At 40.2% G+C, this 24,194-nt stretch overlaps 2 protein-coding genes across 2 annotated transcripts in view; one reads left to right on the top strand and one right to left on the bottom strand.

The window, feature by feature from the left end:
* Positions 1–391: 391 nt before the first annotated feature.
* The window catches only part of LOC103119659 (calcium-activated chloride channel regulator 1-like), a 44,797-nt gene continuing 20,994 nt past the window's right edge, over positions 392–24,194 (bottom strand). Inside the window, exons 6-15 of the mRNA XM_060202370.1 lie at positions 19,303–19,530; positions 17,802–18,026; positions 14,949–15,126; positions 10,074–10,174; positions 8,364–8,588; positions 7,750–7,972; positions 7,423–7,473; positions 6,379–6,546; positions 3,429–3,659; positions 392–729 (exon numbers count right to left, since the gene is read on the bottom strand). Of these exons, the coding sequence (XP_060058353.1) occupies positions 392–729; positions 3,429–3,659; positions 6,379–6,546; positions 7,423–7,473; positions 7,750–7,972; positions 8,364–8,588; positions 10,074–10,174; positions 14,949–15,126; positions 17,802–18,026; positions 19,303–19,530 (1,968 nt within the window). The remainder of the gene's footprint in view (positions 730–3,428; positions 3,660–6,378; positions 6,547–7,422; positions 7,474–7,749; positions 7,973–8,363; positions 8,589–10,073; positions 10,175–14,948; positions 15,127–17,801; positions 18,027–19,302; positions 19,531–24,194) is intronic.
* On the top strand, positions 12,793–14,225 carry LOC103119654 (E3 ubiquitin-protein ligase RNF113A-like). Its single transcript, XM_007529969.3, has one exon. The coding sequence runs from the start codon at positions 13,152–13,154 to the stop codon at positions 14,208–14,210; it is 1,059 nt and encodes a 352-aa protein (XP_007530031.2). The 5' UTR covers positions 12,793–13,151; the 3' UTR covers positions 14,211–14,225.

The raw sequence follows: 24,194 nt of genomic DNA, 5'->3' as shown, positions 1-24,194 counted from the left end.
GTCCACTGTATTTAGACCTTTAACGATGCAAAACCAAAGAAGAGAAAAAGCTATTACTATGAATACAAAAATATTTTTCAGATGGCTTGGGTAAATTTTGACAAAATCTTTCCCCTGTGACGCAACCCGACAACCATCTGGCCCCACAATTACATTTCTTATTCTTATTCTAACCAGTGGATATTTTAGAGGCAAAAAAAAAATTAGTATTCTCACACTTTTATTTAAATTAGCAACTCCATGAGCATAGGCTCAAGTGGTTAGGAAATTTATCACTTTTATATATTCACTTTTATTGCAAAGAGTGGACAATGAACATAGCACATTAAATTCTAAGTAAAAGTTTGCCAGGTACATAGAGAATAGAATTTTACTTCTAATAGCTTACAATTTAATATATGGATAAAACTACAACAAATACCCAAATTGTCAAACTGATCGCTGAAATATTGGTGCCTGGAGACCCACTGCCTTCCTGTGGAGGAATAAACTTGATTGCTTCTGCAATGTTGGAAATTTCTGAGTTGCGACTGCCTTCATGGACAGATCGAATTGCAGCATAGAATTTGGTGCCATTTTCTATTCTAAATGGTTCTGGTTTAAATTCAAAACTTTCTGTTGATCCAGCTTCCTTAGGTACCAGACTAGAAGTATTCACTAAGGTAGCATTGTCAAAGTCTTCTTGGAGATCCAAGAAATGCTTACTTATTCTTATAATGTAGCTGTTGGCTGGAAGAAAGAAAATATTATACATTAGATACTATTCAGTCAAATCACCAGGATACCTAATCACCACGATATAGACTTACATCTAGGAACTATTAAACTAAGATTTGATTATGGTAATCACAGATACAGGTTTTTCCTGGTTATTCTAACATCTTTATTTTGAGAACCAATGAGCAACTTTGTTTTTATCTAATTATCTGATCATAAAAATTAATTCAAGATTATGTAGTACTTAATAAATATAATCTAGATTCATTATTATAAACAGAAATATAAAGACTTAACTACATGGGGGGAGTGTATTTAACTTTTGACTATCCATTGTATTTAGACCTTTCATGATCTAAATATAGTACATGATACAGAACAAAAAGGAAGACACACCTGGCTAATTACACCCATTACAGTGAGCAAGGAGACAGGTTCAAGCACCTGGTTCCCACCTGCAGGGGGAAAGCTTCATGTGTGGTGAAGCCAGACTGCAGGTGTCTCTCTGTCTCTTTCCCTCTCTATCTCCTCCACCCCTCTCAATTTCTTTCTGTTACTATCCAATCTTCTTCTAGCATTTGCCCTTCTTCCGTAGCCAGTCAACAGCGTCAGGTTGAAAGGTGTCAGGAGCTGCTTGTTGCAGGCTTTGAAAGTGACTGGGATCCATGTGGATTCAGTCGGCTAGGAAGGATCGTCAATTTCCCCAATGAATGGGTACTCACGGGATGCACCACGAGAAGGTCGATCCAATGCATCCCAACTATCCAATAATAAATAAGAATAAAAGGAGTTAAATAAAATTTTTGATTTATAACAAGGAACACAATAATGTTCATATGTAGTAAAAGATATTTGATATCCCACATTTGTATTGTCTTTTATTGACAGAAGTGATTTATGGTTTCTGGAAAAATGACAACTATTATTAGGAACTTTAAACAAATGAGATGTTTTGTCCTTGAGCCTTATTCAAATCCCACAGCCAAGCCTCTCAACAACTATGATTGTCTGCATATGAAATTACTTTCTCCAAGTGACACTTTTACATAACTGGGCTAACTTCTCTCATCTTTCAAAGTCAGGGAGTCTTCTCTGAAGAGCATTTGAAGATAAACCCTATGATCTTAACTCCCGACTAGGGGTTTGTGATCTTTCTTTGTGGCGTCAGATCATTCTATGCTTGATGGTAGAAATCCAGCGTGTTCTATAAAACTGTCTTCTTACTAGTAGAAATGTCTTCAACACTTGCTGGCTTGTTGAAAGTAAGGATTTTCCCTTAGGAAGTAAGTAGTGTTTGAAAAGTGCCACAAAGGGTCAATGAGTGAGTTCTTCTTCTTCTTCTAGCGTTTGCCCTTCTTCCGTAGCCAGTCAACAGCGTCAGGTTGAAAGGTGTCAGGAGCTGCTTGTTGCTGGCTTTGAAAGTGACTGGGATCCATGTGGATTCAGTCGGCTAGGAAGGATCATCAGTTTCCCCAGTGAATGGGTACTCACGGGATGCACCACGAGAAGGTCGATCCAATGCATCCCAGTGAGTGAGTGAAAGTACAGAAATGTAAAATAAGTAAATAAATAAATAAAATAAAAAAGTTAAAAAAGCAAAATGTAAAAAAAAACCTTGTTAATGAAGTAGAAAACCGGCTCCCCACCTGCAGGGGAGTCGCTTCACAGGCGGTGAAGCAGGTCTGCAGGTGTCTGTCTTTCTCTCCCCCTCTCTGTCTTCCCCTCCTCTCTCCATTTCTCTCTGTCCTATGCAACAACGATGACATCAATAACTACAACAATAAAAAAAACAACAAGGGCAACAAAAGGGAATAAATAAAATAAATAAATATATATATTTAAAAAAAAAAAAAAAAAAAAGAATGCAAAATAAATTTGTTATTTCAGTTCTTTCAAAATCATTTAGACAATGGTTCATATTGTGGGTGAACATTTGGCACAACAGAATCTGACAAGAGTGGGCTAGAATTCCAGGTTTCTAAATATATAAATAATGCGAGCTAGTTTATCACTTAAGAGTTTCCATTTTCACACCTGATAAGACTTGAATAATGGTGAAACAAATTCACTACATGTTACTTATATAAAACATTCATAAACCTTTAGCTAATGAAAGTCAATGAAAAATATTTTGGTATATTTGAAAATTTACTTAATATTTCTTTAAAATAATTTTTAAAATTTATTTATTTATTTAGTATTGGATAGAGAGAAACTGAGGGGGGGAGATAAAGAGAGACAGAGAAACATCTGCAGCCTTGCTTCACCTCTTGTGAAGCTTTCCCCCTGCAGGTGGGGACCAGGGGCTTGAACCTGGGTCCTTGTGCACTGTAGTGTGTGCGCTTAACCAGGTGTGCCACCGCCTGGCCCTATTTACTTAATATTTTATGAGAGACTGTTTATAACACTGCTCTGACAAAGGCAGTACTGTAGATTGAATCGGAGTCTTCACACATGCAAGGAATTCACTCTACCAACTGAGCCACTTCTTCAGCTTTCAGCTTTTATTTTTATTTATTTCAGATAGAGGCAGAGGGGAGGAGAGAGAGAGAGAGCGAATGAATCACCGAAACTTCCTTTGATGAGGGAGAGGGCCAGCTCACACCAGGATCGTGTACCGGTCTAAGAATCATATTATCCAGTGATCTATTTCAATGACCTCCCTTCCTCAGCCTTTAAAAGTACATTTTAAAATGTAACGTCACACTTGCCTTTTCCTTTATCAAGCACATTCCCAGGCACTGTCCATGACAGCTGAACGGAGTCCTCTTTAAATTTAGTTTCCACATCTGTGATCCGACCCTGTGGGAACACATGAGTAGGAGTACCAGCAGAGGGCGCTCCTGACAGAGTAAAGGACCCTCCTGAGGTCAGTCTGTTGAAGTCTTGCACTTTCATGCCATCTTCGACTTCAGGGCTGGGTGGGTTCATTTTAATTTTTCCTATCAAAAGGAGTTACTTGTAAGTTTTCATATTGCACTATCTCTTCTAGTCATCTCATATTGCTGCTATACACGGTTAACATCAACTGGTAATAGACACCAGCAAAATAACATTTAGTGAAAAAAAAAAAAACCTCCTTTAAGTTTTGACTCTTAAAATTAATTAGGAGAAATACATGGGACTACCTGGTTTCACTTTAGATGGAAAATCATGTAATAAAATTGCATATATTAGATACAGGCTAAGGTTTAGGGTACTGAGTACAGGCGTACATGTATTCATAAGCAAGGAGAAATTACTTAACTCAAAGTGAAAGTTATTAATAGTCCTCTATGATAACACATAGGCCTAATAAGCCTGGAATCCTAGTAGAAGTGCCGCAAGAAGGCATCATAATTCTCTAATGGATAAAACCTAGACCAAATTAACTTGGCAATTTAGCAGAAAGGCCCAAAGAAGATGGATCCCCAAAACTTAATTCTGGTTGGGAACCACAAATAATACTCAACGCTTAAACAACTAAGAGAAAATCCAAGGTCATCAGATAAAGAAAGAACTACAAAAGTTTCATAAGGGCAAGAGACTAGCTCACCTAACAATGGCCTTTGTGGTCAACATCACACTACCCCATTATCTGGGGTATCACATTATCCATTATCTGGGGCCCTGGTCAGGGGATCCTTAGATTCCCCCACACAAAAATAAAGGGCCTAAACCTCTAATGGATCCCTCTCTGCACCATCAATGGTCACTTCCATCAGACACATTATCCGTCACAAGCCCTCTTGTGGGCTTCCCTAGGACCTTGCTCTCACCATAAAGCCGCCATGATAGGGACTGCCCCACTCTCCAAAGGGAAACCATGTCAGCCTGCCCTGCCACTCCAGAGACACTGTCCCTTAAATGAGTGCAGCCTGAAATGTTCCCACTGTGAGCTCAGACCAATAAGGACTGAGTTTACACAGGCTCTTGTGATGTATATACATCTTGATTGGTGGATGAGGTAAACAGTTAATTTTTCCCCCTTTTGTTGACCGTTGCAGTTCATCATCGTCCTTGTTATCATTATTGTTCTCATTGCTGTCTTTGTTGGATAGGACAGAGAGAGACTGAAAGAGGAGGGGAAGACAGAGAGGGGGAGAGAAAGAGACACCTGCAGAACAGTTAATTTTATTCATGGATTTTTTTTTTTTCAAGAATGGGAACCCTTCTCTGCCCTATAATCCAACTTTCTAGCCCTTTTCTCTACACTAACACCATCTTCTCAGAAAATATTTTTGTCCAACTGTATGTTAACAATCAAACTCAAGCAAGAAACTACGATAGCTGTGGCCCCCTTGGAACATGCCTAGAATGGATTTCCTAGTTGCTTTGCACCCCAAGAGCCCTGTTCTCATCTGCTCTACTCCTACTTTTGTTTCCTGTTCATTAATCATTTTGTCCCGCTTTGTATTTTGCTGACTTTCAGCCAACAAGTTGCATATGCCATCATGTTTCCATCCTGACTCCCTGGGCAAATGACCTCACCAATGTGTCTTGGAATCTCACCTTTCCAGAGCCCTACCCCACTAGAGAAAGGCAGAAATAGACTGAGGGTATGGATCAACCTGCCAGTGGCCATGTCCAACAGAGAAGCAATCACTGAAGACAGAACTCCCACCTTCTGCACCCCCAAAATAAATCTGATGCATACTTCCAGTGGGGGAGAAATGATTGGAGGAAGGCTCTGAACTTCAACTCCATCAGGAACCAGAGAGAGGAGGGAGGAAAAAGGGAGGGGCATTTGGATCTAATAACAGATGTACATGAAACTTGTAAAGGAACAGAAGATAGAACCTTAAAAAAAAGGCCATCTCTCTCTCTCTCTCTCTCTCTATATATATATATATATATATACACAGATAGTTGTAGAAATAATAATTGACCCATATCTGCAAACTTGGGAGAACTGCTGTCGCTTCCAATGGAGGGGTTAGGGATCCAGAACTCTGGTGGTGGGAACGGTGCAGAGTTGTACCTTTGTTATCTTGTAAATTTGTACATCATTATTAAATCACTAATAAAATTAAAGCTGATTGTGAAACATTCAGTGGACCTTAAGGTGTATTTAGTGGAAAAAATTAATCAGGAGATAGATTTTTTTTGACTTGCCATAGATAATATTGATGAGGGGACTTTAGAACTACTGTTTAGTCCCTACTATTTAACCGGACAGAAAAGATATTTTATTTATCTGTGTAGATCCAACATACAGCATAATACTTGCCTCATAGGAAATGTTCAGTAATTTTTCTTATTGTAAATGAAATGAACTGGGTGGGGGGGTGCACCAGTTGAGAGCACATGTTAAAATGCAAAAGGACCCACCCACTCTGGTCCCCACCTGTAGGGGGAAAGCTTTGTGAGTGGCGAAGCTGGGCTGCAGGTGTCTCTCTGTCTCTCTTCCTCCCTACCCTCCCTCCCTAAACAATTTCTGACAGTCTCTATCCTATAAATAAATAAGTATAATAATAATAATAATGTTTAAAAATGAATAAATGAAATGAAGGGCATATAAGTAAAACACATGCAAATAGTCCTATGCTAGGTCCACTAATACATTGTTTGAAACATACAGAAGACTTCATTAATACATACACTGATTTATACAGTACTTTATAGTTTCCATGCTGGCCATATGCTGATTGTATGACACATTTCTATTTTAATACTAATTACCATTTTCAGTGTAGCCAGGAATGTACAGGGCTTTGTTCTGTTGTTTTAAACTTATCTTAGCTGTGTTTTTTCTTGCCTGGGCAATGACTTTCAAACTGTATCTACCATTACCATGGTAATCTGTAAAATATCTTGAGTAGATGCCATCATTCTTGACATTGTCAGCACCTTGATATTGAAATGTGAGAATTAGTAACCTAATGAGAAGCAATGATGATGCCAAAGGTTTCTGGGCATCAGTAAAGACTACTATGTTTGGAAATAATATAGCATAGTGTTTTAAGTCCGTGAATCTTGGAATCAGACTGCTTGAGTTCATAACCTGGTTTGGTCACTTGCTAATCTTTGGAAAAATTCTAGTCCTGGATAAACTTTCAGTTAATAGTAGCTTTTAATATTTCAAAAAAAAAATTGGCCAAATAAGGACAATAGTAAACCGAAGACAGCATATGCAAAGTCCTAACATGAAAGTAAAGAAAACTGTACTCTTAGGTTGGGGAGTCAGCATAATGGTTACAAAGACTTTCATGCATGAGGCTCTGAGGCCCAGGTTCAACTCCCAGCACCACAATAAGCCCAGGCTGAATCATTGTCTGGTCTCAGTCTCTCTCTCTCTCTAAAAAAATAAACTATGAAAAAAGTTTTCTTAAATTCCATGGGCATATAAAATTCATAAACTTTAAAGAAGTTATATGAATAAAATACTAAAGAGTTACAACTAAATTCAGCTTACTTAAAATCTGATCAATTAGCATATATGGTTCATAGTGCCTTGTAATTTATGTGACTTCGACCAGGATAAACCTAGGGTCTTCTGTGATTCCATGGGATCCTGCTCCAATGTCTAATCTTGCTTTTTTAGAGATGGGGTTGGGGGAGACACCACCATCTAGGAGGCTCTACCTATCTTCATCCTTGGTGCTCACCTCTGCTCAGAGATGAGGCTCCTGGCAGGAAAGACATTCCCTCCAGCCACTGAGTTACCTCTCAGGGTCTTTGTAGTGCAGTTTTAATTGTAGTGGAAGTTGATGCAAATCCTGTTACCTGCACCATTGTCCCAGAGCTCCAGTGTTACTTGATATCCGTCTTCACTTTCTTTTACTTATTTATTTTTATTTTATTTTATTTATTTATTCCCTTTTATTGCCCTTGTTGTTTTATTGTTGTAGTTATTATTGTTGTCGTCATTGTTGGATAGGACAGAGAGAGATGGATAGAGGAGGGGAAGACAGAGAGGAGGAGAGAAAGATAGACACCTGTAGACCTGCTTCACCGCCTGTGAAGCGACTCTCCTGCAGGTGGGGAGCCGGGGTTCGAACCGGGATCCTTATGCCGGTCCTTGTGCTTTGCGCCCGACTCCCCCATCTTCACTTTCTATAATGGCTGTTACATTGACTCCTAAGACAGGCAGAAACCCTTGACTGACTCGGGCATAAACAATCATTGGGCTAGGGTAGTGTGCTGTATTTCGACTCATGTGAACGGTTGCAGTTACTGGGAAAGTGGTTGAATCTCTTGCTCGTGTGGTCACTGTCACTGTTAGCAACTGCGAGTCAGCATGTTTATTTAGAAGGCTGTAAGTCCAAGTACCTGTCTGAAGATCAGAAGTATGCATTTGAGAAAATCTGTAATATTTTTCCACTCCTTGTTGTAATATAAAATCTAAAACCTGAAGTAAGAAGAGTAATGGCTATTAAAATAAGATTAACAAAAATATGGTTATGAATTTAATGAGAGAAAGACATATAAAGACCAGAGCGCTGTTCAAATCTGGTATATGATAATCCTGGGGATTGAATCTTGGAACTCGGGATTCTTACATGAAAGTCTTTTGCATAACCATTATGCTATCTCTCCAGCTCTCACCCCCCTTTTTTCTTTCTAAAAGATGATTTGACACTGTTTTGATATTGACAATGTGTACTATATCTTCATATTCCTCCCTTCACATTGATTGGTAAAGTATGGAAAAATAATATTCTTACCTCTGCAGTACCTGGTATTCGAAGGCGGACAGAGCGAATATTCAGTTTATCTTCTTGAAAATGTGAAGTTTCATATATTTTTCCTTTTGGATCTTGAAGAAAAATTTCTGACCTTTGTGTCGTCCATGTGACAACAAAGAAAGTGTCATTTCCAACTGTCTTATCCACAGGCACTGTGCCGTTTGTCCATTTCCCTCCTGCAGCATTGACGGTTTTGCTTTCCAACTGTTGCACAAGTAAAAGCAATAAACACAAACCAACTGGTTATCATAGTTACTAAGATGTCAAGTTTATGTCGGTGTCTATGGCCATACCACCCTGAACACACCTGATCTCAGAAGATGTCAAGTTTAGTTTGTTCAGAGAAGTGCTAAATGTAAAGATTAAAAAAACTGGGAGTCCTGAGGTAGTGCAGTGAGTTAAGTGCAGGTGGCACTAAGCGCATGGACTGACTAAGGATCCCGGTTCAAGCCCCTGGCTCCCCACCTGCAGGGGAGTCGCTTCACAGGCAGTGAAGCAGGTTTGTAGGCGTCTGTCTTTCTCTCCCCCTCTGTTTTCCCCTCCTCTCTCTATTTCTCTCTGTCCTAACCAACAACGACGACATCAATAACAACAACAATAACTACAACAATAATAAAAAACAAGGGCAACAAAAAGGAAAATAAATATTAAAAAAAACTAAGAATTGTTTTGAAAAGACTTCAAACACAAATTATTTATGATATTATAAAACAAACAAACCTAGAAGAATCCTTAACTACCAGGCTTAGGCAAAAATTACCAAAGTCATGGACCCCTTGGAATATACCTAATGTGGACTTCCTAGCTTCTTCCCACATGAAGACCCTTAGTTCCATTTGCTCTATTCTTACCTTTAGGTTGCTGTTTATGAAACAATTTGTCCTGCTTTATATCTTGCTGCTTTTTCGCCACCAAGTTGCAGATGCTACCAGGATGCCATCTTGATTTCCCTGGGCAGGTGACCTCACCTATATGTCCTGGAACCTCACCTCCCTAGAGCTCTACCCCACTAGGGGAAGATAGAAACAGGCTGAGGATATAGACCAACCCGCCAATGTCCATGTTACAGAAGCCAGACCTTCCAGCTTCTGCACACCATAAAAAATTTGGTCTATACTCCCAGAGGGATAAAGAATAGGGAACCTTCCAATGGAGGGACTGGGAAACGGAACTTTGATAGTGGGAACTGTATTAATCACAACAAAACAAACAAACAAGCAAGCAAACAAAAAAGAACACCCCAGTAGAATCAAAAGAAAAGATGGCTGTGGGACCAGGACATAGCTTAGAGTACCCAATTTACCATGCTTAACAACTTGTATTTGAGCCTCTGGCCACATCATGCAGAGGGAGAACTTTGTAAGCATTGGAGTGGTAACATGATGTTTCTTCTTCTCTCTTTATTTCTCACTTTCTTTTGCTCTCCCTCTCTATCTGGGAAAAAAATTTCACAAGAAGCAATGATATCATGCAGACACAAAGCTCCACAAAGTTCTGGCAGAAAGGAAAGGTGACTTTTTTTTTTTTTTCCTGTGTCACAGCAAAACAAATTTAGTCAGGGTGTTTTTCTTCTGCACACGTGAAATATTTTCAGAAATATGTTATTTACTAGAGAAAGAAGTTTTTATGTCGGATAAGGGAAATTTATTAGCTGTGTGACAAAGCAAAGACTCTTTTTCATATACTGACCTGAATAGCTTGCTGACTGATGCTTCCACTTCTCGATGAAATCCTACTGAAAGCATCGATAAGACCATTTATGTCTCTGTGGGCGTAAAAACGATGTCCACCTAAAATGGAATTTTATTTCTTCTCGTCATGTAAATTTTAGATGGAAACTCATCTTTGTTATTGTGCTGTCTTCAGTATGAAACAGAATGGGAGCAAAGTCCGGAGCGCCTCCCTTCTAACCACCCAATACTTCAGGAATCAACAGAGAAGTCTCTGACCACTCCTTCCCTTTAAGGTAAACTTAAGGCTTCTTTAAGACCTATCAGTGCACAGATCCTGCCAGTGACCACAGTCTGACCCTCCAGAAAGTGATGTAGTGATGTCGTCTCTATCCCTTCTTTTTTTAGAAATCAATTGCTCTTTCCATTGTGTCATCGAGCAAACCTTTCCCTCCCTTAATATCCTTCACTCCTATTCATTTTTAGAAGACAGCCCATGACCCTGCTGCTCTGTGGTGGGTCCCCTGTGATTCAAAGATAGGCCAGATAAAGTGTATGTGGGCAACACTGTACTCATATTAATTTCTGTTTCAAGAAAGTCAAATGATTTGGGGGTCTGTAACAATTATACTTTACGATACATTAAACAATTAGAAATTACAGAAAGTGAATTTTATAAGGCCATAGAATATTTTCAGTGTTCTATACTCCTACAATAATAAAAACTTTGTTCAAAGTAAATTAGACAAAAAACAACTATAATAACTTTCCAAATGCTGTGGTTTTATGTCAATTACTAATTGCCTAATGCCTGTCTCACTAGTAAAGCTTATCTAAACACTAAATAATACAAGTAAAGTGAGCTTAAAGGGATTTCTTTTGAATAAAAGTGGATGTATGGACCAATGCAACAGGGCAGAGAACATAGAATTAAACACATAAATTGGCATGTTATATATGATGGGGCCAAAATTGTCCACTGGGGCAAAGAAAGTTTCTCTGACAAATGGTGTTGGGTAAATTGGACAACCACATGCAGAAAAATGAAAATAGACCACCTAACACCGTGCACCAAAATTAACACAAAATATGTCAAAGACATGGGTATTAGACCTGAAACTATAAAATACGTAGAAGAATACTTTGGTGAAACATTTTAGAACCTTAATATTAAAGATGTATTTGGAGACTTCACTCCATGGGCAAGGGAAACAAAACCAAAAACGAATAAATAGGATTATATCAAATTAAAAAGCTTTTAGTCATCAAAGAAATTCCATAAACAGGAAACCCAGCAAATGGGAAAAGATGTTCACACACGACATTTCAGACAAACGGTTAATATCAAATATTTATAAAGAACTCCTACAGCTCAACAAAAAGAAAAAGAACAACCCAACTAATAAGTGGGCAGAAGATATGGATAGATGGTTCTCTAAAGAAGTGATAGATAGGGAGTCGGGCAGTAGCGCAGCGGGCTAAGCGCATATGGCCCAAAGCATCAACGACTGGCTTAAGGATGCCGGTTTGAGCCCCCGGCTCCCCACCTCTAGGGGAGTTGCTTCACAGGTGGTGAAGCAGGTCTGCAGGTGTCTATCTTTCTCTCCCTCTCTCTGTTTTCCCCTCCTCTCTCCATTTCTCTCTGGCATATCCAACAATGACAACAATGACTACAACAATAAAATAAGGGCAACAAAAGGGAATAAATAAAATAAAAAAAAATAAAAAAGAAGTGATAGATAGATATGACCCACAGACACATGCGAAAATGTTCTAATTTACTCATCATAAGAGAAACGCAGATTAAAACCACACTGAGATTCTACCTCACACCTCTGAGAATGGGCTCCATCAACAAAACAAGAACAGGTAAGTGTTGGAGAGGATGTGGAGAGAGAATTCTAGTACATTGCTGGTGGGAGTGCAAACCGTTGCAATCACTTGGGTGCACAATATGGAGAAACCTTAAACAAATACAAATGGAAACACCTTATGATCCAACAGCTCCACCGCTGGGCATATACCTCAAAGATATAATACTAATTCAAAGGGATATATGCATCCCCATGTTTACAGTGACTTTATTCACAATAGAAAAAACCTGGAAATAACCAAAATGCCCTTTGACAGATGACTGGGCAAAAAATTATGGCACATATACTCAACAGAGTATCATGCAGTAATTAAAGGGGATGATATGTCTTCTTTAGGATAAAATGGATAGAATTGGAGGTGGTTATGCTCAATGCTGCAAGCAAGTAAGGAGGTGAAGGATAACTACAGATTGGTTTCACTCATATGAAACAAATGTGAAAAAACAAAATGTCAACCTATTCTCAAGACTGTGGGAGAACTATAGTGGTTATATATGGGAGTGTTGAAAAAAAAAAAACTAACAGAATTGTACCTGGTTGAGCATACGTATTACAACGCCAAGGACCCAGGGTCGAGCCCCCGTCCCCACCTGCAGGGGGAAAGCTTCACGAGTGGTGAAGCAGGGCTGCAGGTGTCTGTGTTTCTCCCTCTCTATCGCCCCCTTCCCTCTTGATTTCTGGCTTCTTCTTCTTCTAGCGTTTGCCCTTCTTACGTAGCCAGTCAACAGCGTCAGGTTGAGCCTGATGTAAAGTTTCGAGACCTCCTTTGAATCTGGAGAGGGGGCAGTCATTGACTATGTGGGTCATAGTCTGTCTGGAGCCGCAGGGGCAGTTCGGGTCGTCTCTGGCTGTCTCTATCTAATAAATATGAAGATAATTAAAAAATTAAAAAATATCTTTAAAAAACAAAAAACAATTATTTTGAATTACTTGCTTATTTGCTATTTGCCTCTTAATACACACACACACACACACACACACATATATATATATATATTGCTTATTTACTATTTGCCTCTTAAGATACACCTCAAATTAGGGAATAAAACTTTGGAATGAAGTTAGAATTAAGTGCAAAACGTAAATACAGAAATTAAGGGCTTCCCGCGCTCGCGCGCGCGCTCTCAACCCTCTGCCCGCATCTTCTCGCGCTCGGACCCCGCGTTCGTTCCTGCAGGTCGCGAGCAGGCCGCCCCCAAGCGGCCGCAGGTGGAGGCGGCGCCATGGCGGAGCAGCGGTCGCCCGGCGAGGCGGAGCAGCAGGTGTGCGCCTTTCTGTTCAGGAAGCCGGGGCGCTGGGGGGCTGCGGGCCGCGGGAAGCGTTCACGGAGCGAGGCCGCGGGCCTGGAGGGCCTGGAGGGCGGCGGCGGCGGCGGCAGCAGCGGCGACGAGGGCAGCACGGTGGTGCGGCCGGAGAGGAAGCGCGCGGCGCACAACCCCATGATCCAGAAGACGCGCCGCAGCGCCCAGTCCCGGGCCGGCGGCGGCCGCGGGGAGCCGAGCAGCGGCGAAGAGCGGGACGAGGGGGAGCCCGAGGGGCTGGGCGTCGTGTACAAGTCCACCCGCTCGGCCAAGCCCGTGGGCCCCGAAGACATGGGCGCCACGGCCGTGTACGCGCTGGACACCGACAGGGAGCGCGACGCGCGGGCCGTCTTCGAGCGCAGCCAGAAGCTCCAGGAGCAGCTGCGCGGCCGCGAAGACGACAAGCTGTACCGCGGCCTCCACAACTACCCGCACTTCCTCCCGCCCAAGGACTCGGCCCTGGGCAACGCGGCGTCGGGGCTGGTGCGCAAGGGCCCGATCCGCGCGCCCGAGCACCTGCGCGCCACGGTGCGCTGGGACTACCAGCCCGACATCTGCAAGGACTACAAGGAGACCGGCTTCTGCGGCTTCGGCGACAGCTGCAAGTTCCTGCACGACCGCTCCGACTACAAGCACGGCTGGCAGATGGAGCGCGAGCTGGACGAGGGCCGCTACGGCGCCGAGCTCGACGACGACTACCGGGTGGCCGGCGGCGGCGACGGCGACGACGACCTGCCCGTCCGCTGCTTCATCTGCCGCCAGCCCTTCCGGGACCCGGTGGTCACCAAGTGTCGCCACTACTTCTGCGAGGCCTGTGCGCTGCACCACTTCCGCGCCAGTCCGCGCTGCTACGTCTGCGACCAGCAGACCCACGGCGTCTTCAACCCCGCCAAGGAGCTCCGGGCCAAGAGGCGCAAGGCCCGCGCTGCCTCGCAGGCAGCGGCCGCCCAGGGCGGGGCCGACGAGGACGACGAGGACTAGGAGCTCCCCGAGACCTCCAGCAGGGGCCCCAACCCCTCCCCTAGCATGCCCCGCCTCGCTTCTTCTGTACTCAAATAAATGTGTATGTGTTTTGGAAAAAAAAAATAAAGAGAAAAAAAAAAAGAAATTAAGGAAAAGTGATTACTTAGGCATGAGTTAGAAAAAACAACTTGCAAAGAGCAAAAATTGGTAATCAGGACTCTAACAAGTTATTTGAGTCTCTGTTTCCTCATCTATGAAGTCCAATCATCTGAATCTCTATTGTAGATCTAAGTAGTAAAGATATGGAGCAAATATTTTGGAATTGGAAACAGGAAGGGAAAGCATTAAACTCGTATGTATGAGGGTCTAGATTTCCCAGGCTCAGTCCCCAAATACCACCATAGGCCAGAACTGAGCAGTGCTCTGGTATCTATCAATCTTTAAACATTTTTTGACTGCAGTTGAGTAAGTCCTTAGTAGTCACCAAGGTGTTTCAATTTGGTGATACTGGTACGAAGGTAAGAATAATGGATGAAAACAGCACAGGCTGAATAACAGAAGGCCTTAGTATAGGTAGGAATAGAGAGAAGTAGTGTGGAGGAAAGAGAATTCCTTTGGAGCATAACGAAGGAACAAAACTAACTTTTACGGTAGTGCATTTTTAGCAGTTTTGTAGTGTAAGGGGAAAGGAAGAACACCTGTGTGGGAAGATAATGAAAATGTAATTTGTATTCAAACTGTGTTCCAAACGCTTACCTGTCATGGTTGCTAGTGTCTCCAGTTCTTTGGCAGCAGAAGGTCCCAGAGCAATGGTGTGGATGATAGCACCACTCTGTTTTACCTCCTCAAAGCATGAGCTGATTTGACTGTCTTCCCCATCTGTCAGTAATATGATCTCAGATCCAGAGGTACTCTGACTATTGCGGGTAATGACCTGATAGTGAGATATCAGATTATTGACTTCAGAATATCAGATTGTTGTCTTCAGAATATCATATGTGCTTACATTTAAACTCCAGATAAACCCACCCTTTAGTTTGGGAGAAGTCTTTAGGCTTATGCATTACAGGAGGAAAACACTGCCTGTGATTCCAGGTCGAGATGGCATGACAATGAATGATAATGTACAGAGTTTTGTTAGGTTTGCAAAGACAGAGTTTAAAATGTCCCTGGTCCTTTATAATATATATATATATAAACACCCAAGAGTGGATAAATAATCAATTGAGAACAAGGCTTGGCCTATAGTTAGTACTCAGTGAATGCTAGGAATTACTGTTCCTTTAAGAGACACTCGGAATGAAGTCATTGCTTAAGTCAGTCCCAGAAGGCTGCAGACAAGACAACATATGCAAAATCATGTTAGATGATGTAGTTGTGAAAAGTTAAGTGATGAGGAATTTTATGAAACTCATTGATGAGGAACTTCAAGACTTCCTGAAAAAAAAAATACTAGCTTGACAGAAAAAAAAGTTCATAAATGTATCAAGTACTCCCATTTTTAATTTTAAAAAATATTTATTTTCCCTTTTGTTGCCCTTGTTTTATTATTGTAGTTATTATTGTTCTTGATGTCATCGTTGTTGGATAGGACAGAGAGAAACTGAGAGAGGAGGAGGGGAAGACGGGGAGAGAAAGGTAGACACCCCAGACCTGCCTGTGAAGTGACTGCCCTGCAGGTGGGGGGCTGGAGGCCCTACACTACGAATCCAATGCTCTTGGAGGCTATTTTTCCCATTTTGTTGCCCTTGTTGTTGTGCTTGTTATTGTTGTCATAGCTGTTGTTGTTGTTGGATAGGACAGAAAGAAATGGAGAGAGGAGGGGAAGACAGAGAGGAGGAGAGAAAGACACCTGTAGACCTGCTTTAGGGCTTGAGAAGCGACCTCCTGCAGGTGGGGAGCCTGGGGCTGAACCAGGATTCTTACACTGGCCCTTGTGCTTTGCGCCATGTGTGCTTAACCCGATGTGCTACCTCTCGACTCCCTAATTCTAATCTTTTCTAACCAAGAGAAATGAGAATAAATTTTGGCACCACCATTTTCTCAATAGAGTGATTAGTGTTTGCAACTACTCTCAAACTGTCTTTCCTGTGTAGAACAGAATTCTATAAATAGTCCAGTGGAGTGGTTAATTTTTGAACATTGGAAAAACCAGGTTTTTAATCCTAGATTTGCAAATTACTGACTATATGACCTTGAGGAAAATGTTTAATGACTCCAGCCTATTTCCCTTATGTGGGTAATGGCAACTACTGACTTAAAAAGTAAGGATAAGACCATGCACGTAAACCATTTAAACTTGACAATGATTTACTATGCACTCAATAGATGTCAGCCATTATTGTTATGATTATATACATAAAATACTTATATATTGATGTGCTTTCTTTATGTAGGGAGTTAAGAGGTACCTTGAAGTTTGAATGTGATTTGACATAAGATATACAGCCACAGAGTCTGGTCAAAATAAGATATAGGTCAAAATATATTAAAAAGCAAGTCAATATATGGAATTTAAAGCATGGCAATAAACAGGCACGAGTAGAGTCTTAGATGGGCAGAAAAACAGTCACTGGACATATTTGATATGTGGCTTAAAAGTTGCTTCCTTGTTTTACTTCACGATTTTGTTTCATTACATTTCTCCTACATGATGGATTTGGCACTATACTTCTTGGGGAGCTAATTTTATCTGCAAGGTTCTTAAATACATGCTTAACTTGAACTGGGTTTCTTTCTTCATAACAGAGAAATCTTATGTTTCCCCTTTATACAATCCCCTTGAGAGCATTCTTTGCAGAAAAAAAATTCAGTTTGTGAGAGTGATGAAGAAATGTGGAGCTCTTCAGTAAGATCATGATTGCTTGACCTTGGAATTCTTCTTTTCTCACTTAAACAATTCTTTCTTTGTTATCTTTTTTTTTTCCCACCATGGTTATCACTGGGGCTTAGTGCCAGCACTATGAATCCTCTGCTTCTGGCAGCCACTTTTCTCATTTTTATTGGATAGGACAGAGAGAAATTGAGAGGGAAAGGGAGATAGGGGGAGAGAAAAATAGACACCTGCAGACCTGCTTTACCAGTCCTTAAGCATGCCCCCCTCCCCCGCAGGTGGAGACCCAGGAGCTAGATTCTGGATCCTAGTTTAGGTCCCTGTGATTCATACCATATGCGCTTAACCAGGTGCACCACCACCTGTTCTCCTTTAACCATTTCTTAAGGCTTCTCAATACCTCAGGAATTTATTAATACAACTACTTAGGTTCTAGAAAAAACAACAGGTAGTTGGTTTTTATTTTTTGGATAGAGACAGAGGAGGGACAGAGAAAGAAAGATAGAGATAGAGTGACAGAGAGAGATACAGAAAAAGAAATAACCATAGAAACAGTTACAGAAACTAAGTGTTCATCAGTAGGGATATGGATTAGGGGCAAAGAACCACAGTACCCAAGTGAGTTAATTTGCCATCCATCCACGCTATTAGGATCTTGAAATTGTATTTCAACAAATGACTGACTTTCTCATGAATATTATTAAAAAAACAAGTGAGGAAAATAAAAACAATACTAAATGTCAAATACTAGATAGAAAAATAATTTTTTATTTTACCTGAAATCCTGTAGTGAGTCCACTGCAAATTGAAGTTCCGCCATCAGCTACTTGAGGAAGGTTTGCTGTGATCTTTTGGTAATCATCATCATCAGTTACTTCTGTTAGATCATTTTGGATTGTAGCATAACTTTTAAATGTGACCATCCCAACCAAGGATTCCTTTTCAATAATTTGATTTAAGAATAGTTCTGCTGCTTGATTCATTTGTAAGAGCCGCTCTTCCTGTAAGAGAATGTTGAAAAAAGCTTCAAGTCTCCTCAAATCTTGATACATTGGTGAGAGATAAAGTTTTCCAAGGACTAAAGATAATAGCACTTCATTCCATTTTACATTAAAAAAATAGAATTGAAGAAGATTTCATAAAATAAGTTATATTGTGCTTGGAAAAATATTTAAAAACTATTTTTCTTTGTAATTTCATTTACTTATTTATTTTTCACACAGACAGAGATTGAAAGGGAAGAGTGGGATAGACAGGAAAACAGAAACACCTACAGCACTGCTCCACTGCTTATGAAGCTCCTCCTGCAGTGTGTGGACCTGGGGCTTGATCCCAGGACCTTGCGCACTGTAACGTGTGTGCTTTACTGGGTGTGCCCCCACCAGGAACCCTAAGAAGTCTATTCTGTGCAGTTTTGTGTTTTGGAATTTCTTGCACAGAAATAACTTTTAAAATGCACATAAAATATTCATCACAACAGTTTTCGGTAATGAAAAACTGATACTTTTCAAATACTCAATAGCCATCACAGCTCAGTGGACTAAATTCTGGTGTGTGCATCTGATGACACAACCATCAGAATTATGTCATGGAGCCGTTTTTGTACATGGGCAGTATTAAAGGATAGGAGGTAAAAATAATGTATAAAACAATTTTTTAGAGGGAAACAAATAGCTATATTTTAAAAAAGAATAAACTCATATAAACCAAATGTAGATGTATGAATGATTTCCATGGCTTGTTTGTTCAGTTGTATAATTTTTGGTGATTAGAAGTGAAAGTTTAAGGATAAGCATTATTCCTTTCTGATATATTTTATTTGTGAAATATAAAGAAGTAAGAGAACCAAACCAAGCCAAATTATTAGAATTTGCTGATAAAATGGTTACCAGAAGGGAAGGTGATGGGGATGAGATAGGTGGTAGATGAGATGAATTCCATAGTGGTGAGTTTTAGCTAGATCTTTGTTGGCGGACATGATGTAATATATGCATTTATAAAGTCTAAAGCTGCCATCTTGAAAACTACATAGTATCAGAAACCAAGTGTCCCTCAATGAAGATAAAAAATACAAGTATTACCCACAAGCCAATGGTGTTATTACTACAATTATCGCATTTTGGCACGTGATCTTCAAGTACTGATAGATATTAAAAGATTGCACATGGATTTCTTAGGGCAATAAGTATAGATTTTAGTTTAGCAGAACTAAATCTATGATTAAATTATATTTCTATTAAGTGAAATTACTTAAGAGGGTTAACAAATTGGTCTTACTGAGTCCATGCTTCCAGATTTATCAAGTACCAGGCAGACTACATGCTGTCTGGTCCTGAGCAATGAAAAGGTAGGAGGAGGTGGTGGATTTGTTCCTGGCATGGGAGAAGCTTTCTGAAAGTCCTCAGACTTCGTGATTGCTTCCCATGTGCTTCTTTTACTGCACATTTTGTTTTGCAGGTTTGGAGCATCTGGATTGTGTGTTTCTTTTGTACATAATTTAGTCACCTAGAAAAAAAAAACAACCAAAGTAGAAGATGAAGTCATGATAAATTATGTGTGATTACATAATCTTTCTTTCCAGATAGGCACTTGACAGCCATGCATATCCTTGACGGATTGTATTGACTGAAAATCCAAATGAATTTATAACATATTACCACATCTATTCGGTATACTTGGTATACTTTGACAAAAATTGGGATAATATAGGAAAATATTTCAGCAGTAACTTTTCTTTCTTTTTTAAAAATTTTGTATTAGTGATTTAATAATGATTAACAAGATTGTAAGATAACAGGGATACAATTCCACACAGTTCCCAGCACCAGAGTTCAGTGTCTCATCCCCTCCACTGGAAGCTTCTCTAACCACTATCTTTCTCTGAAAGTATGGTCTTCATGGGGTGCAGAAGATGGAAGGCCTGGCTTCTGTAACTGCTTTTCTGTTGGACATGGACGTTGTCAGGTAGATCCATACCTCCAGCTTGTTTCTGTCAGCTAAGGCTCTGGAAAGGTGAAGGACCAGAACACATTGGTAGGTTGTAGCAGTAACTTTCTGTGTCTTGAAATTACTGTTATTTCGGTGATGTCTATACATTCAAGTTTAATTGTGCATTTTTAACTTCCATTGTCTGATACTTTGGAAGTGAGGTTTTGGAGGAGTGGTTGTTTTCTTTGACTTTACTTTTTACTGATAGTGGAAAATTTGAAGCAGTCCTAAGAGGGAAGTTCATAGTAATACAGGCCCACTTTAACAAAGAAGAGAGATTTCAAATAAGCTATCTGAATCAGCTGGGAAAAGAATAACAAAGAAACACAAAAATCATCAGCATCAGGAAGAGGGAAATAATTAAAATCATAACAGTAATTAATGAAATAGAAACCAAAATATGGTTCAAAAGATCAGTGAAATAAAGATCTGGCTCTTGGATGGATAAATAAACTAGATAAGCCATTGGCTAGACTCATCAAGAAAAAAGGGGAAAGCTATGGTAAAAACAATCAAAAATGAGGGAGGTGAAATTATAACTGATGGTGTGTAAATACAAAAGATCATATGAAAATATTATAAACTTCTTTATGCAGACAAGTTGGGCCAATGAGATGAAATGGATACATCCTGAGAGTTATGCCACCTGTCAAGGTTGATGCAAGATGACACAGATTTCTTAACTAGTGCAGAAATAGAAACAGTAATCAAAAGTCTTCTCAGGTTCAGAAGAGTATACTAATACATTTTATAAGACTTTTAAAGAACTTACACCAATTCTCCTCAAATTATTGCAAAAAAAATAAAGTGGGGAAAATAGTCCTAATTATGTTCTATGAGCCTAATAACACCCAGATTCCCCCAAATATGAAACAATTCTACCAAATATAAGCACATATACCTAGTAAACATTAATGCAAATCTCAACGAAGCTGTGACAAATTGAATTGAACAAGATATAAAGAGAACAATTCACCAAGAGTAGGGGAATTCACCCGAGGATGGTTCAACATTCACAAATGAATATAATCCATGACTTCAACAAAAAGAAAGATAAAAATCATGTGGTCATTATAACTCATGCTGAAGCAGCATTTGACAAGATTCAACACACATTTATGATAAAGACCCCAAAGAAATTGGAAATAGATGAGAAATTCCTCACTATAAAAACCAATGGCTAACATAATATTTACAAAAATTTCCAAAATGTCATTCTGGGTTCTAGAAATTGAACCCTAGATCTCACTCATGCACATCTTGTACTCTGCTACTGAATATTCTTTGCTGTCCCCAGGATAAATTTCAAATATTTTGAGAATAAAATATGTTTTGTGTGTATTACAGTCCCTTCTCTCTAAACTGATTTTTGGGGTCTAAATATTATGAGATATTTTACTTTTTCCATCTCAGTCACCCATAGTCTCTTCTGCTGTGTATTCAACAAAAGTTCTATAGAGGAAAACTGGTAAGTGGGGAGAATGCCCTCTGAATTTGGCTTCCTCCAGAATCAATCTACCAGCATGCATTTTTTTACCCTTTAGAGCTTGAATATGAACATGCTCACAGACAGTGTTTTTTATTTTATTTTTTATTATCTTTATTTATTTATTGGATAGAGACAGTCAGAAATCAAGAGGGTAGGGGGAGATAGAGAGGGAGAGAGAAAGAGAGACACCTGTAGCCCTGCTTCACCACTTGCAAAGCTTTCCTCTTGCAGGTGGGGACCAGAGGCTTGAACCTGGGTCCTTGTGCATTGTAACATGTGTGCTCAACCAAGTATACCACCACCTGGCCCCCTAACAGACAGCTTTTTTATCCAGGAGAGAGAGAGAGGAAGAGAGAGAGAGAGAGAGAGAGGAAGAAGAAGAAGAAGAAGAAGAAGAAGAAGAAGAAGAAGAAGAAGAAGAAGAAGAAGAAGGAGAAGAAGAAGGAGAAGAAGAAGGAGAAGAAGAAGGAGAAGAAGAAGGAGAAGAAGAAGGAGAAGAAGGAGAAGAAGGAGAAGAAGGAGAAGAAGGAGAAGAAGGAGAGGAAAGAGAAGAAGGAGAAGAAGAAGAAGAGGAGGAGAGAGAGGAGAAGAGAAAAAGTGTGTCTGAGAAAGAGGATGGGACACTTATAGATTCAGTGCCTCTGTCTAGTGTCATGGCATTCCATGTGGTGCAGTGGTCGGAACTTGGCCTGTGTGTGAGGCATGGTATGTTGTGAATTATGTCTTTGACTCCCCCCCCCAGTGCATACTTGTTTGAAATTCTGCTGACTTCTGACAACCAATTTTTATGTCTGAAGCAGACAATGTCTTTGCACTTATGACCCTATGGAAGGGTTTTCTCTCTGGAACTTAGTTACCTTGAACTTTTGTGTGTTTGTAGCTATTTGAATTCTAATATTGATATATTTGTGTATTTCTTTCATATATTTAAATGCTAAAATGTATGATTCAGATAATAAGTGACTTAGTGTTCAAATGAATTTGGACTCAGGAAACAGTTAAGATTTGAAAGAACTTAAGTCTTGAAATATCATTACCTGGTTTTGTATTAAAGAAATAGCATAAGGAATGGAAAGAGGTAGCTAAGATGGACATATAGTGAGGAACTTGTGTTTTATTCTATAGAAACTGGCAGCCATCAAATATATTGAAGCAGAGTTTTGACATCATAGATTTTACATTTCCACCTGCGTAGGGAAGTCGGTATGGAATCCTAGCAGTGTATGCGACTTGGTGGCTGAAAGGTGGTAAGATATAAAAGAGGAAAAATTGTTTAATAAACAGGAATCCAAAAGTAGGAATATAGAAAATGAAATTAGGAGTCTTTGAGTGGGAAGAAGGTAGGAAGTCTTTGTTGGATATGTCCCATGGGGCCCATGGCTTTAGTAATTTTTGCCTGAGCCTGATGGCTATCATGCAGGTAGACTAAAAATATCATCTGGGGAGATGGTATCAGAGATAAGAATAGGACTAGGAAGCTAGATTGAGGCAGAGTGTAGCTCCTAAACATGAGAAATGTATATAAATACCATTAACTGTTTACCCCATCAATCTGACCTAGGGCATATATATATATATATATGAAAGGAGAAATTAACAAAACCATAGGATAAGAGGGGTACAATTCTGCACAATTCCCATAACCCGATCTCCATATCCCATCCCCTCCCCTGATAGCCTTCCCATTCTCTGTCTCTCTGGGAGTATGGATCCAGGGTCATTGTGGGTTGCAGAGGGTGGAAGGTCTGGCTTCTGTAATTGCTTCCCTGCTGAACATGGGCGTTGACTGCTTGATCCATACTCCCAGTCTGCCTCTCTCTTTCCCTAGTAGTGTGGGGCTCTGAGGAAGTGGAGCTCCAGTACACATTGATGGGGTCGTCTGTCCAGGGAAGTCTGGTCAGCATCCGGAACCTGGTGGCTGAAAAGAGAGTTAACATACAAAGACAAACAAATTGTTGAACAATCATGGACCTAAAGACTGGAATAATGCAGATGAAGTGTTGGGGGTATTCCCTGCATGCTCTTGTGTACTTCTGCTTTCAGGTATATATTTTTCCCCTAGTTTATGGGCACGGGTGAACCTATGCTCTATCTCAGGGGACCTGGACTATATCTAGGTTTGGGGACTTTATTGGGGAGTGGACCACCTGGAATGGAATTAGAGAATACTATGAAAGGAAAGGTCTCACCTGAGGGATGGAGCTGAAAGGTTGTCATTCCACACCTGAAGTCTCTGGTCACAGTCTGAAGTGAGGCATGCTGTGGTGGCACTCGTTGCATTGATTAGGTTGTGATCTGCGGATGCAATATTATGAATTGAGAGCAGCATGTAGAAAAGTGGGCCCCACCCTAAGGTTCCAGGACTGGGGGAAATATAGGCTCTATAGTGGAAATGTGAGGTTCCTGTTGTCTTAGGGTTCAAGAAGACAATGGATAGTTATTGTTATCGTCACATTATTTGGTGATTGGGTTAACTTTGAAAAGTCCTTTTGTTAGGGTTTGGGGTATAATACCCAGCATCTTGTATATAGCTGTACTACTGGTTGCTTCTGTTCTCCCTGGTCTAGGCTTTTGGGAGAGACAACATATCAAAGACAGCCTATGTATTAAAAAGACTCAGTCTGTGTTTTAAGACGTTCTAGACATATGGTCAATTTTTTCCCTCTCATATTAATTAATCTTGGACAGAGCT

Source organism: Erinaceus europaeus, chromosome 11, assembly GCF_950295315.1.
Source record: "Erinaceus europaeus chromosome 11, mEriEur2.1, whole genome shotgun sequence".
In the NCBI taxonomy this organism is placed as follows: Eukaryota; Metazoa; Chordata; class Mammalia; order Eulipotyphla; family Erinaceidae; genus Erinaceus; species Erinaceus europaeus.
Note: the sequence above shows the minus strand (reverse complement) of the source record. Positions and strands in the feature narration are given on the sequence as shown.

Bases quoted from the DNA above. Each gene is read 5' to 3' on its own strand.
- LOC103119654 (XM_007529969.3), top strand. From the start codon at position 13,152: ATGGCGGAGCAGCGGTCGCCCGGCGAGGCGGAGCAGCAGGTGTGCGCC.